The 13,730-nt window shown below is 41.5% G+C and overlaps 1 protein-coding gene across 2 annotated transcripts in view; it reads right to left on the reverse strand.

The window, feature by feature from the left end:
- Positions 1–13,730, reverse strand: part of IDE (insulin degrading enzyme) — a 55,805-nt gene that overhangs the window by 29,104 nt on the left and 12,971 nt on the right. For both annotated transcript variants that reach the window (XM_018558702.1, XM_018558701.1), the window contains exons 5-10: positions 12,902–13,014; positions 11,715–11,877; positions 9,234–9,326; positions 7,623–7,714; positions 6,287–6,367; positions 3,427–3,530 (exon numbers count right to left, since the gene is read on the reverse strand). In XM_018558702.1, coding sequence (XP_018414204.1) covers positions 3,427–3,530; positions 6,287–6,367; positions 7,623–7,714; positions 9,234–9,326; positions 11,715–11,877; positions 12,902–13,014 — 646 coding nt within the window. The remainder of the gene's footprint in view (positions 1–3,426; positions 3,531–6,286; positions 6,368–7,622; positions 7,715–9,233; positions 9,327–11,714; positions 11,878–12,901; positions 13,015–13,730) is intronic.

A 13,730-nucleotide genomic window follows, 5' to 3' on the forward strand; every position in this document is an offset into this window, starting at 1 on the left:
TTTGAAAAAAAAAAAAAAAAAAAAAAAAAAAACATCTCAGAGTTCTTCAAGGTCAGGATTATATATTTGGGGATAAATATTGCGTGGGGGTTAAAAGGTAAAAAGTTCTTAAGAGAACTACGGGGTAAGTGTTTTTCCCCATAGTTATCTTAAGGGTCACAGGAGGACATATACTCCCATGACCAAAGCCCAGTATATTGCGAGCTACAGCTCGCGGTATACCGAGACGGATCCCGACAATGCTGTCGAGATCCACCCAGCTGTGTGAATGACAGGTGGCTCTGCCTATATAGAGGCAGGGCCAGCTGTACCTGCCCCGTCTCGTCTGTCCGTCCAGTCAGCGCTGGAGGATCGGAGCAGGGAGGGGGAATCCTTTCGGGGACCGTGACTGGCAGTCACCAATCTCTGCAGGGAGATCGAGAAGTGAGCGAGTGACATTAGTTCACTCACTTCCCGATCTATTGAGCAGACATGTGACAGTTTCATTGTCACACAGCGGCGCGAACTATGAGGATGGTTGATTTTCACTCACCTCATAGTTCTCCTTTAAGTGCTCTTGCACACAGCCAGGAATGGGTATACAGATCAGGTGTAGAACACTAACCGTGAGTCACAGAAGTCCCGCACAGCTACATGCAGCCAGCACGTACAAATCAATGACAGGCTGACTGAAGACCTGGTTGTCTGGATGTACACCGATCAGCCATAATATTTTGGTCACCGGCAGGTGAAGTGAATAACATTGATTATCTGGTTACAATGGGACCTGAAGTGGGTGGAATATATTAGGCAGCAAGTGAACATTTTGGTGTAGAAGCAGAAAAATAATGGGCAAGTGAGGATTTAGTCAAAGTGAATTTGATTAATGCAAAATCGTGATGGCTAGATGACTGGGTCAGAGCAACTGCAAAAAACTGCAGCTCTTGTGGGATGTTCCTGGTCTGCAGTGTTTAGGGCCTACCAAAAAGTGGTCCATGGAAGAAAAACCAATGAACTGGCGACAGGGTTATGTGCAGCCAAGACTCATCGAAGCACGTGGGGAGCACGTAGAGCTTCTGAAGCTCAAATTGCTGAAAAAAAAGCTAATACTGGTTCCAATAGAAGGATCTCCGAACACTGTGTACTATAGGAAGCAGGAGGTCACCAGCACAACAGAGTTATGTGTCCTAACAAGTGTCTTTTATTGGCGCATATTGTAACAAGAATGGCAACGTTTCAGGGCTGCACAGGGTTCCTTCATCAGGCTCAGTATGACGACACTTTGCTATTGTTGTGTCAATGTTCTGTGCATGTAACATTGGGTCATAAGAGCTGGCAAATTAAAACCAAATACATTAGCACAGTGTTTAGACTCATGTTTGGAGCTCTGGAAGTAAAGCCAGCACTCTGCTCTGGGTAGCCTAGCTGATATACTTAATTCCGGTACCAATGCATGGTCCGCCCAGGTCTCCAACTGGATTGATGCTGAAATGGCTACTTCTCAAAGTGTACTTTTCCATCATCTTGCTTTAATGCCCTCTTTTTGGCGTTATATGTTATAAATTACTAGCAGTATGTCAGAAGGCTTCATCAGAATCCACAGAAAAAGGACCCATTACTAGAGGTGGTTCTCCCCAAGGATGTTGATCTGAAAACTTTGCATTTTGACAGTAATGTCCATTTTCTAGCTTGCCTTCAGCTTTAGGACAGCACATATCTGCCTAGTCACAGCAGCTCTCTGCATAGCACAGCTGTCAGCCTATACAGCTTTAGACACTTTTCTGTCCATTGAAAAAGAAAGCAAATTTGTGACAAAGGCATGAAATGCAGAGCTTCATACATCACTGCTCCGCAGAATTTCTGTACCAGCTGGCGAGGAGCTGAACAAACATTCAATAAGCAAACAGCTGAGGAGTTCGCAGGAGCGGTTTATCAAAGGAGCGCAGAAGAGAAATCCTCTGAGCCACTGGCTGCACTTGTTAAAAGCATTTTTTCCAAACTGTGATCATTCCTCATTTGTCCTCATCCTGTGCATATTCATAAAATTAATTTTAATGATAAATTTGGTGACTGGGTTTTAATGGAACTGCTGATTTGTACTTTATCTTTATTTAGCTACTGCTACTAGCGTTGGCTTTGAAAAAATGCTAAAAATGCAATTATGAGCTATAGTACAAACTAGGCAAGTTCAACCCTTCTTCCATTAGGATGTCAGGTGTGCCATTGCATAGGCAGGCCGATTGTCCATTCTCTATTGTTCTAGGTGCCCCAAAGATGCCAAGCCTACAGTACCCTTATAGAAGATTCGCTATATGTAATTATCTAAGTTCTGAAAACACTAACCCATAGGTTATGTACCTTTAGTATGGAGAACAGTACATTATGGATGGCGTGGATGAGCCTGTGCTATTAAGGTTTGCACCAACTAGTGACAAAGGAAGTGCAGGATTTTCTTAAGTAACACAAAACACTTTACATGGCCCCCGCATACAAGAGAGGAGAGTAACTCACCAACAAATACAATTCTATTAATTGCCTACTTTGGCATCCACCATGTGATTCCTGTCTATACACCCCACTATCAGCCTGTAGTCCCATGAGGACACTACACCATTGAGACCTTGAAACTGTAAATACGAAATGTATTGTTTATCAATAAGAAAAATAAAACAAAATATTGAATTTTACTTTGTGAATAAGCAGCTTCATTCTTCCCATTAATACCAATTTAAAACTATCACACAAAACCGTTACAGCCAAATTCCCTCTGCCCACTTGGGTTGTGGATTTTCTTCACATGACTGGAAACTACAGTGAATGGCTTCTGGCAGGAAAATACAATTTCTAGCCCACAGAGTTTCCCCCCCTGCTTTTTTATACCAATATGTAACACATTGGAGAGGACTAACAAAGGCTGTGCCTGCTTAGAGCTTTCTGCAACAAATTATTAAATGTGGACCATGGCAATTTATTAATTTGTCCCATGGTGGCATACCAGATTCAAGTGCACTTACTCCGCCGTGCACTACAATTTTAGTGCAAATCTGAGGTAATCTTCCACTGAAATTATCCTAATTTTCTTCCGCTCTTTATTACTGCATTGTAAAACAACTCTGTCACCTGTCCTTACTACAATTTACACCACTCTGGTAATAGTATATATTTTGGAACAATTTTTAAAATTAGAACATTGGCACAAGTGCTTAAGTATTTCAGCACACACACACAATTGTACATTCATAGAAAGGGTTGCAAAGCCCTTTTGGTGTGCTGAAAAGGCACCAATATTCACACAACAAAACTGACGCATTTTTTGTTCATTACGCCCCCCATGTGCACCACGAAGACAACAAGTTTGTGAAGTTGCTTTGGCAAATTGTGTCGGATAAAATTTTTTAAAAAAAAGTACCACATGCATGTATGTAAACATCCAAGAAGTGAAATTACCTGACATTGTCTGGCATAAGCTTATCCAGCACCATTTTTATTAAATCTGGCCTAAATTCCTCCAATAGATACTCAGCAGCCAGAACCTCTTCTACGGGGTAATACTAAAAACAGAAAAAGGAACAAAAAACAAAAAAAGGTAAGAATGCTGGTAAGGTTTTTTATGTGTGTGAGCAAAAAAAAAACAAAACAAACAAAAAAAATTTACAAAACATTTTAACTGCAACATTGTTTAGATCTCTAAATATAACCTACTAACTATAAACCCACTTTCTGAAGCCACAATGGCTGCATGGTCATTCTAGTGCTTGAATGGTCTGACTAGTGCTTCAAGTAATTAATTGAATTACTTGAAGCACAACTTGAGCCAAAACGTTAAGGCATACTAACTGTCAAGGTTGCCAGTGTGCATATTTCAGCTCTCAACCACACTTTCAAGCCCTCAAAATGGCTGATGTCAGAGCTGATCACATGTGCAGCACCATGGCAACTGCAGTTCTAATGGAGGCTAAAAAAAAAAAAATACAAAAAAAAAAAATGGAACCTTCCTTGGCTATAAAATATGAGATTTAAAGTGGAACTACAACATCCTAAGAAACACCTACAAGGCATTAAATCTACCATATGCTTTTGCAATGTGTAAACTATTAGTGAGAAGAATAATCATGAATAAAACAACCCTCAAGGCAATACCCTATGTTCAATATGACACTGTAGAACCTCAAAAAGAACACAAGAGGGCAGTGTTGGCCACAAGACAGATAACAGTAGCCTTGGCCGACTTGCACCTCATTGCAAAGATTTTTGCAATTGGGACACATTCCAATGAAAAGAAAAAAAAAAAAAAAAAACTTGCCTGTCACTTTGAAGGATTACCTGTGCCACTGGTCTTTGCCGTTTTTAAGAGGCACTGCCAGAAAGTAGTGGTGTACAGGGTGCCAGAGGTAACCACACTGTACAATAAGGGAGCAAGGCACTCAACCCTGCAAGAGTTAACAGCATCAAAGATTCTTCGGCAGCAGTAACTTCTTCAGGCAGTGAAGATCAGCATCACGACCAACAAAGCCCGCAAGTATGAAATGTTTCCTTTCACAGTGCTTTAAATGTAAAATGTTGGTGGCGAGAAAGTGGCTTTAAAAGAGAACTATAGGAAAACCTTTTTTTTGGCTATAGTTCTGTTGGGTCACAGGAAAACATTTAGTAATGTGCTCCTGTAACTCAAAGTCAGCATATTGCTATATATTAGGACTGTGAAAATTAAAGATTACATTTCTCGATTAATCGTTAAACTTTTTGATCGATTAAAATTATTTTGATCGCTAATGAAAACACTCACCTCTCCGCAGGCTAACAAAGGGAAGGGGGGGGGGAGGAGTCCGGTGACGTCGATGTCCTTGACGTCACCAGACTCCTCCCCCTTTCGTTAGCCGGCCACATGGGCCAGTGAGTTTGCCCAAGAAACTTTCTGCACGAGGGCCAGCCAAGGCATTGGCCGATACACATACAGCACAGCAATGAAGTAATAAAATAAACTAGGATCACACTAATCCAGCACGTTATTATTCTGAGTTGCCCCACTCACTCAAGCGGCGGCCATATTGAGTGGGGCACTTGATTAATAACGTGCTGGATTAGTGTGATCCTAGTTCATTTTATTACTTCATTGCTGTGCTGTATGCGTATAGGCCAATGTAGTTGGATCTGTATGTGCATTATAATTAAATCGAAATTTATCAATTAATCGATTTAAAAAAAATTAGATTAATCGAACATGAAAATTTTAATCATTACCAGCCCTACTATATATAGATACCGCGTTTCCCCGAAAATAAGACACTGTCTTATATTTTTTTTTTGGCTGAAAAAAACCCACTAGGTCTTATTTTTTTAATGTATAACAATCCAAAGTTAAACGCAAATACAAACGTAAAATCAACCAAAATGGCAAAGTTAAGAATAGGGTGATCAGGGCAATCAGGGGTGCCGTACCTTTCCAATAGCAATTTGGTAACCGATCGCTGGCCAGAATGAGCGAAACGCACTTTCACTATCGATTCCTCACAGGCAGAGTGCATTTGGCATCACTCCGCCAGTGACAGGAGCTATAGAGGAGGCATCGGCTTATGAGGCTCTGCTCCCTCCGCAGCCGCCTCGGTCTTATTTTCGGGGTAGGTCTTATTTTCGGGGAAACAGGAGATTATATATATATATATATATAATCTCTAATATCATGTGGGCTACTGCTCGCTGCATGCTTACAGCACAGTCACTGTGCAGCAGGTAAAGATCGCACCAATATTGTCAGGATTCATCCCGCTGCCTGATTGACAGCTGGCTCAGTCTGTGCCTGCTGCCTCCTTTTTCCATTACTCCAATGAGTGCTGGAGGGATACAGAGGAGGGTGGAATCCCTGAAAGGATCAGTCACCGTTCTCTGAAGGGAGAACCGTGAGCTGAGTGATCAGCGGTTTGTGATCACTCAGTTCTGGATCTATAGAGCCGACATGTGACAGCTGCAGTGTCACATGCTGGCTCAAACTATAGGTAGATAAGAGATGTCACCAGCACACCAGACTCCTTCAAGGATAGTCAATCGTGAATTTATTCAAAACTTATGTCAAACACACAAGCGCTTTCAGGACCACACAGGATCCCTTCATCAGGCACAGCAGAAACTATAGGTAGGACTACATTTTACTCTCCCAATAGTTCTCCTTTAACAGTGGTTAACCGCACAGTGGTTAAGGACTAATTAATAAAAATGAATGAATTGGCATTTTTAGGAGAGGGACAGCAATGGCAATCCCCTCAATATATGATTTCTTTATTCTCAACACAAAACACAGTGCGCATACACTTACATGCAACAAGCCAGCAAGCTTGGATGTGTACCCACGTGGAGGCTCCTTGTCTTTAAACCGAAAAGCAACAGCATTCAAGTCCTAAGAGAAAGAAACAAAATGACACGAATTACTTACAATAACTGTCAGTAGGACAGAGAAAAGCAAAATCCTTAAAGACTACAGCTAGCAATTTTAAGCTCACAATAAAAGGCTAGCTGCCTCGCTGCCATGCTGAGCCCATCTTCAATTCTTAGAATGCGGACTTAGAACATGTACACATATAGCAAGGTTTGATCTTGCTAAACAGGCAACTAGTATCTTAAGGAGGTTGCCAATGGCAGCCTACCTAAATCTCCAATTAGAGGTTTATATAAAAGGCTTCTGGGGTTGACATGGCCATCAAGTGACCAGGAACAACACTGATTGGCTTTCGATCATCAGTTGAGACTGGGAGCTGTCAGTGACGGTGCTTTCTCCGTTTGGAGCAAGCAGTGCTGCATGCTACTAGTTGTCAAAATGAAATGTGGCAACTAGTAGCATGCTTAATCACTGGCCCAGTGATCCACAATGTGCAGCCATGCCCAGCGGCACACAGCCTTGCTCACAACATTTCTCTAAAAAAACATGTGACAAAGACAAATCCCTGTGTGACCGGCCGATATATTATTTTAAGTGAACTGGAGACGGAAAAACATGGAGCTGCCAATACAGATTTTTACTTTTCAAGAGTGCAACCTCTGGGGTCTTCATATTGACCTATCCAACCTTCCGAGTTACTAATGTGGAACAAGTATGCATTGCGCAACAAGTCAAACTATCGACAACTCTAAATTTGGGCAGGAGGGAAAACTACAATATTACAGTTCTCAACCAAACAGGAGTAGAGGGGAATCTCCCATTGGGGACACCTGTTCTGGTGAAGGTGGACAAAGATGGGGTTGCGCTTCATTGTGGGAGAGATTTACTCTGGCTTCCTGTTGTGTCTCTGGTGCAGGCAGCAAGTATAGATCTCCCCAATGGAGATAAACAAAAACCCTTCCTAACTGTCTGAAAACTGGGCTGGAGTTCCAATTTAAGATGTACATTAGCATGTTTTCACATAAGCTGAAATGGGATAGTATAGTCACAAGCCAATACCATGGATCTGGGTTACTTATAAAAGGATAAGGAGAGTTCCAGGGCACACAAAAAAACAAAAAAAACACACAGATGCTAGGGTGAAGACAGCCACTACAAAAAAAAAGGTATTAAAAATGCATTTTTTTTTTATATATTTGACTGGACTGTGGCAAAAAAGAAAAAAGAAGATCTATAAAATTGGCCAAAAAGAACAAACATGGAGGGCAGCACTCACCTTACACTCCTGGAAAACCCATTCTTGGGGTCCTGCTGATCTCAGCATATGTATGTACTGAAACATGTGCAAAATGATGTCATCAACATGTACTGAAAAAAAGAAAAATAATTTCAACATTACAAATATAAAAAGTCCTAATCCAGTTATATATTAAAAGCAGAACTTCGGGCTAAACAAATATTGTCCAAATAGAAGAGCCATGTGTATTACAAAATCCTTGGTATCCCTTGTATATTTTTTCTAGATGTTTGCAGTAATCCAAGGTGAAACTTTGCCTCAGCGTAGCATTGACTGGTCTTTATTACAGCAAGCTCCTAGACACTCCTTGTGCAGGGTGACTTGTCTCTTATCTGCCCCCACCTGTATTGGGAGGACCCAATCGTGTTCGGTTGCACGGGTGGAATTGCGGCAGTAAACCGCACGATCCGACTGGCACAACTGGGGTGCCATTAGAAAACAACGGCGCCCACAGTGGGATAGTCGGTGATGAGTGACTCAGTGACCGCCACGGCAATCTGCACGGTATCATGCACGATTGTCAAGTGGTCACCGATCGCCCAGGCGTGAACCTGACCTCAAGGTTGAAGTAACAGGGTCAGCATGAGTGCCAATTAGCATTTTCAGGACAGGTCAACAATATTTCTCAGGTGATGGATTTAAATTATGTGATGGCACATACTGGCCCATTCTATATTAAAATGTACTTAATACTTTAGATACAGTATAAATAACTTGGAGGCAAACAAAAAAATTACCCGATACCAGGTTATTTACAATACACCATGATTTTCAGTAGATTGGTTACATATACACAGTTTGCATCATATGAGGTCACACATTTTATACCAAGATCCCCATGAGGAATTTAAAAATCAAAGTAAAAAAAAAAAAAATCAGCAAACATGCATAAAGTTATGTAGTTATTTGTTCCATTAAAGTGGACCTTCACCCTCTAACAAAAAAAAAAAAAACATTAAAAAAAAAAATATAAAAAAACCAAAACATTAAAAAAAAAAATATATAAAAATCACTTTAGCATGCAACTCTGCATGCCGATATGAAATCTTATTCATTAGGTAAACATTTTTTTTAAACTCAGTTTTTTCTACTTCCTGGTCCACTTTGTCACAAATGTAATCATGCCCATGCAATGCATCCTGGGAAGGCTACATCAGCAGTGCATTGCTGGGAAAGCTCATCCGTAATCTCATGAGATGTCAGGTAAAGGCATTTTCCTCCCCCGAAATGATGTCCACGGTCACATGTCCTAGTCACATGTGTCAGAGTTGCAGGAAATAAAGAGTGATGGATTCATCTGCCCTTAGTATAAATGGCTACTGTGAGATCGGTGAAGAAAAATAAGCTATGCAAAGAATAAACTCCGGCAAGGATCTGTTTGTAAATTGCCATTACGAACGATTTCTAAAAGGTGTGTTGTTTGTTAAATTTTAAGATATGGGCAAAGTTCCTCTTTAAGCACACAAGCTGAGGCTTCCCCAGAGTTCCTCAAAAACGTTTAAAAACAAAATTCTTTACCAACCCAACCAAATCTCCTGTGCATGAATGGGCACACATTTGTCATTGCACCATTTAACAACTGATACTCACACAAGCCCTCTTCAGTCAGATCCACATTTACAATGAAGAACATGAATCCCTTGGCACCTTCCTTCTGCCCTCCAACCAGAGTATTGACCCATCCTAGGAGCAACAACAGAATTATCAGCCAATACCAGGAAGATCAAGTGGCAGAGATACAAACAGTTGCAATGGTGAAAGATAAAAATAAAGATTACAAGAACAAAAATAGTGACAGGCAATGGTGTCTCACTTTATTTTTTTTACCTTCCCTTCTTCACCCCCATAACAAAATGAAGGCTCACCCAATCTGCACACCCCACCCCTCATTTGCGATAGGGCTTAGTATTAAGCCCATCCAATGATCTACATCCATTGCAAGTAACTGATCTAAAGAAAGAACATCGACATATTCAAAAGTCCATGTGTCTGACTAAATCTAAGAATATATGCGATTCTTCTGAAACAATAACAATCCGTGTACCCATTGCACTCCTTACCGCTAATCCGTGATGATAGGTTACTATCACCATACATGTTAACATACTTCTGCGACCATTTTTGTACCATGCATAAACTGTTTCTGTACCATGCATATAATGCTTAAGCACCTGTGACCCAGGCCCCTGCAGGGAGCTGTCCTGCCAGGTTACCTCCACACATGTACAGTGTGATGATTTGCATGTCTTCCATATGTGCCGGTCACTCCTTGCCTTGCATATGTCTGCCTATCACCACCCCATACCCTGCTTTGAATGCCACACACTCTCCTGGTGCCCTAGCCCTTATTGCGAGCGGCACCGTATTTAGAGTTGAGACTGCAGCGGCCGTGACAGCGGCGTCCCGCCGCTGCTATGGCTACCGATCACTCGGCCGGCGTCACGCCCCCCTAGATGTACTCGGCCTATCACCGCAAGACACGAGCCCGATGACAAACCATGGGTGCTGCCTGAACATGACGAGCACCAGCTCTCCAGCAGCTGGCCACGCCCCCCCGATTTACCGACCTGTGTCCCTGGAACAGCTGCTTTACAGTCACAGACACAGATCCCCAGCACGACACATTATTTGATTTCCCTAACACTGCATCACTCCATCTCTGGCTGGATTCATATAATACACCTTATAACTATGTTTTGAGCGACCCTCACATGTATACAGTAACTACTGTACTTTGAATTTTGGCGGGAAATGACGTCATAGGATCACTTTGTTGGATAGACAGGGGGCAGATTACAACATCTGGCTATTAAATGTAGTATACCCCCATAGAGATCTCTCCTCTTGCTGCTCTGACACCCATTACCAAGACAGGAGCTTAAGGGAAATCTGTCACGGGAACAAGGCCACAATAAAATCCTTTCTAGAAGTTTTAAAGTTTCCTTATTGCTGCTCATTTCCCCATTGGTGGAATCTCCACTCACTTCCTGCTCGGACTAGAACCAAACAAACCGGTAAAAAAGAAATCTCTCAAATGAGCATACAAAATACTAAACTCACAAAGTAAACACACTAGCAGAAAGATCTTCATTTGCAAAAAGGGACAGTAATCTCCAACTAGATTTGAAAGTTAGTCGTGTGTCTAAAATATCCTTGCTTTGAAGCTTGGTGAATTGAGCCTAAAGTGATTAAAAGCTGACAGAGGTTTATATCGCCAGTCACTACATCACTACTGTGTTCTGTAACGTAGCAGCCGACGGATGGAAGCACAGTGTGGTAAGGGACTCCCCATGAAACCAGGAAGCGTTGAAACCAGTATCTCAAGACATGTCTCCATCTGCTAGACAGAACACTATTAATATCTTCTTATTTAGGATGCACATGTTTTGTTTTTTCATTGTGGCAACACGTTCACTTTAAACCTGGCACAGCTGCACTGGCACTGACTGACTTGCACAGATGTGGCAATGCCAGAGTAGGAGCGCAGCGAGTAAACACCATAGTGGGGTCTGTGCAGGTTTGGGATTTCCAGTGTAGTTGTGCAAGACTTAAAGTGACATTAAAGTCAAAGATTTTTTTTCCCCTCCCCCAATGGTAATTAAAGCACTTCCCTTAAATTATGTTTCTTAATCCGATCTTCTTTCCTGTAGTTTTCAGCCTTCTCCCCAGCGTTGCTGTGGATCTCCGATCCAGCGCCGTCTCCTGTCCTTGCTGGTACTTCCTGTCCCACGATGTCTCCATGCAGGTGCACGCGTCCATATAGTTACCTTGCGTCTCTCGTCTCCCAGCAGAAAATGTGAACTGCGCATGCGCCCGCCCCAAGTTGCTTTGCGGCCGCCCCAGAATTTTCACATTTTCGGATGGGAACGTGCGGGGAAGACACAGGTAAGTTTAAACCGCTTTTAGAGCGTTTATTTATTTTACACATTTTGCATATCTCTACTGCTTGGTAGCAGTAGAGATATGCAAAAAACACCAGAGGGTTTAATAACCCTTTAAGGAATTTTAACATTACGGTTATATTTGCAAACCTGGTTCTGTTTATTAAATATCCGCTAAACAAAGACCTACCTTTAGACTTTAATTCAGAAAGAAGACTTCCAGGCCCTTCATGTCCAATGAGATGCCCGAGGTAGTGACCAGGATTGGATTTATAATATTTCTGGAGGTCAGGAATTGGGAATGTAACATAGAGGTTTCTGATATCCTTAATAGGCACGATTTTGTACATTTTCTACAAGATAAAAAAAAAAAAAAATTAAAAGGAAATTAGGCTTCATTAAGTGAAAGTGGAGCACCGCCTTTTTTCAAAGTGGCGGTAACACAACAGATCAGAGTTTGATCTCCAACACAGAGAATGACATTTCCTCACAATAGCTGTCCAGCCATGACTGCCAGAGCGCAGCCAATAAGCCTACTTCCCAGTACTTTTACCATTTACGCTTATAGACAGTCTGTTAGGGGCCAGTTACATCAGCATGTCACTAATGTTGCATCTTGCGGATTTTCTCACTCACTGCAAGTCTACTGAACAGTGTATGTTTAACTTAAAATATAGTCTCCGATAACATGATATACCCATAATGCATGCTAATGATTTTAATAGTTTCACTTTAAGAGGCAATTGCATCCTTCTGTATATAGGTACCCTAAAAGAGACACTAACTGGAAGATGTTACATCACTCTTTGTGCGCTATAGCCACTACCATCCACCAAGAGTGCAGTGCCTCCCACTGACCCCTTTGTCACGCCTGTGTTTAGTGATGTAGGGGACAGTCGGAGGAACCGCAGCAAGCAATCGGACACATCAAGTAGCTGAATAGCAGTGGTGGCCAAGTTCATAATGAGAGCAAAGGTTTCCATTGCTGTCCGATGGAAAGGACAGCATTCATGGTCTAGGTAATTCCGCTCTAACATCTTCCAGCTAGTGACCTCTCACTTGAAAAGTGAAATCTAAAGAGTCATTACTGTGAAGAAAACCACTTCTTATGCAAACATTGATATTAGTTGCTGTGTTTGATAAAGATTTGCTGATTCTTCCTCCTGTAGCTAGCTATACATCAAACACTACGATCAGCATCGTCACTGAATGACTGCCAAGATGAAAAGTTACCTGGAGGTATTATTGTACTGTACTCCATCTTTGGTCTTACACTGCAAGGAGCAGCAGTCATTTTTCCCTTTATATACAGTCTGTTATAGCCAGAATTTTCAATTCAATCTTTACCACCACAATATCAGCGCCGAGATCACTTACCTTGAGGTATTGCTGTGTGAAAGGATTTTCAGGAAATTCTGGGACAGGAACATTTTTATTCTTCACTTCCGCAAATAGCTTTACCAGCAAATCTGTCAATTCGTCCAACGTTTCTATTAGATAGAATAGAAAAATGTCAATATTTCACTGTTACAGGACTGCTGACAAAATGTGTGTCTATGGCAGCAACGCTAATACTTTCAGAAGACTATATATATATATATATATATATAGTAAAAATTGGACTTTGCAAGACAGATGGTGCGTATGAAATACAGAGTTAAATGTGTACACAGCAAAGAATGTAAACACCAACAATAAAAGTCTGTAATTTTTCCATTGAAAGTGTTTTGTTATATCTGTTCAAAAAGTGCTGATAAAAAAAAACAAACACAGGAGGAGGTTCGTATACTCTGTAACCCATCAGAAATTAAATAGGAGGGCTGACACCAAGTGATTAAGAATTCAGAGCTGTGTTGTCATGTTAGAGAGGAGGGTTGGAGCATATGATATTTGCCGCACATCAATAATTATTATGTACTTGCATGTTGTAAAGCAACAACATAGGGAATGTGCATAGTATAAATTATTATACAGGATTTAAATAGCACCAACAGTTCGCACAGCGCTTTACAAAAGGTGGGGCACTGGGAGGAGAGTACAGTTACATTTAGGGATGCACCGATATCGGTATTTTGGTACAGAGTACTGATTTATTTATTTTTGACGAGAAAGCATGGAGCCGGCTTGCTGGCCAATCATGGAAGCTGGGCGCCGTGTAATGACGTGCCACCCTGCCTCCTGATTGGCCGGGAAGCCGCCTCCATGC

This window comes from Nanorana parkeri, unplaced genomic scaffold, assembly GCF_000935625.1.
Source record: "Nanorana parkeri isolate BGI_ZX_2015 unplaced genomic scaffold, ASM93562v1 scaffold353, whole genome shotgun sequence".
NCBI classification, from domain to species: Eukaryota; Metazoa; Chordata; class Amphibia; order Anura; family Dicroglossidae; genus Nanorana; species Nanorana parkeri.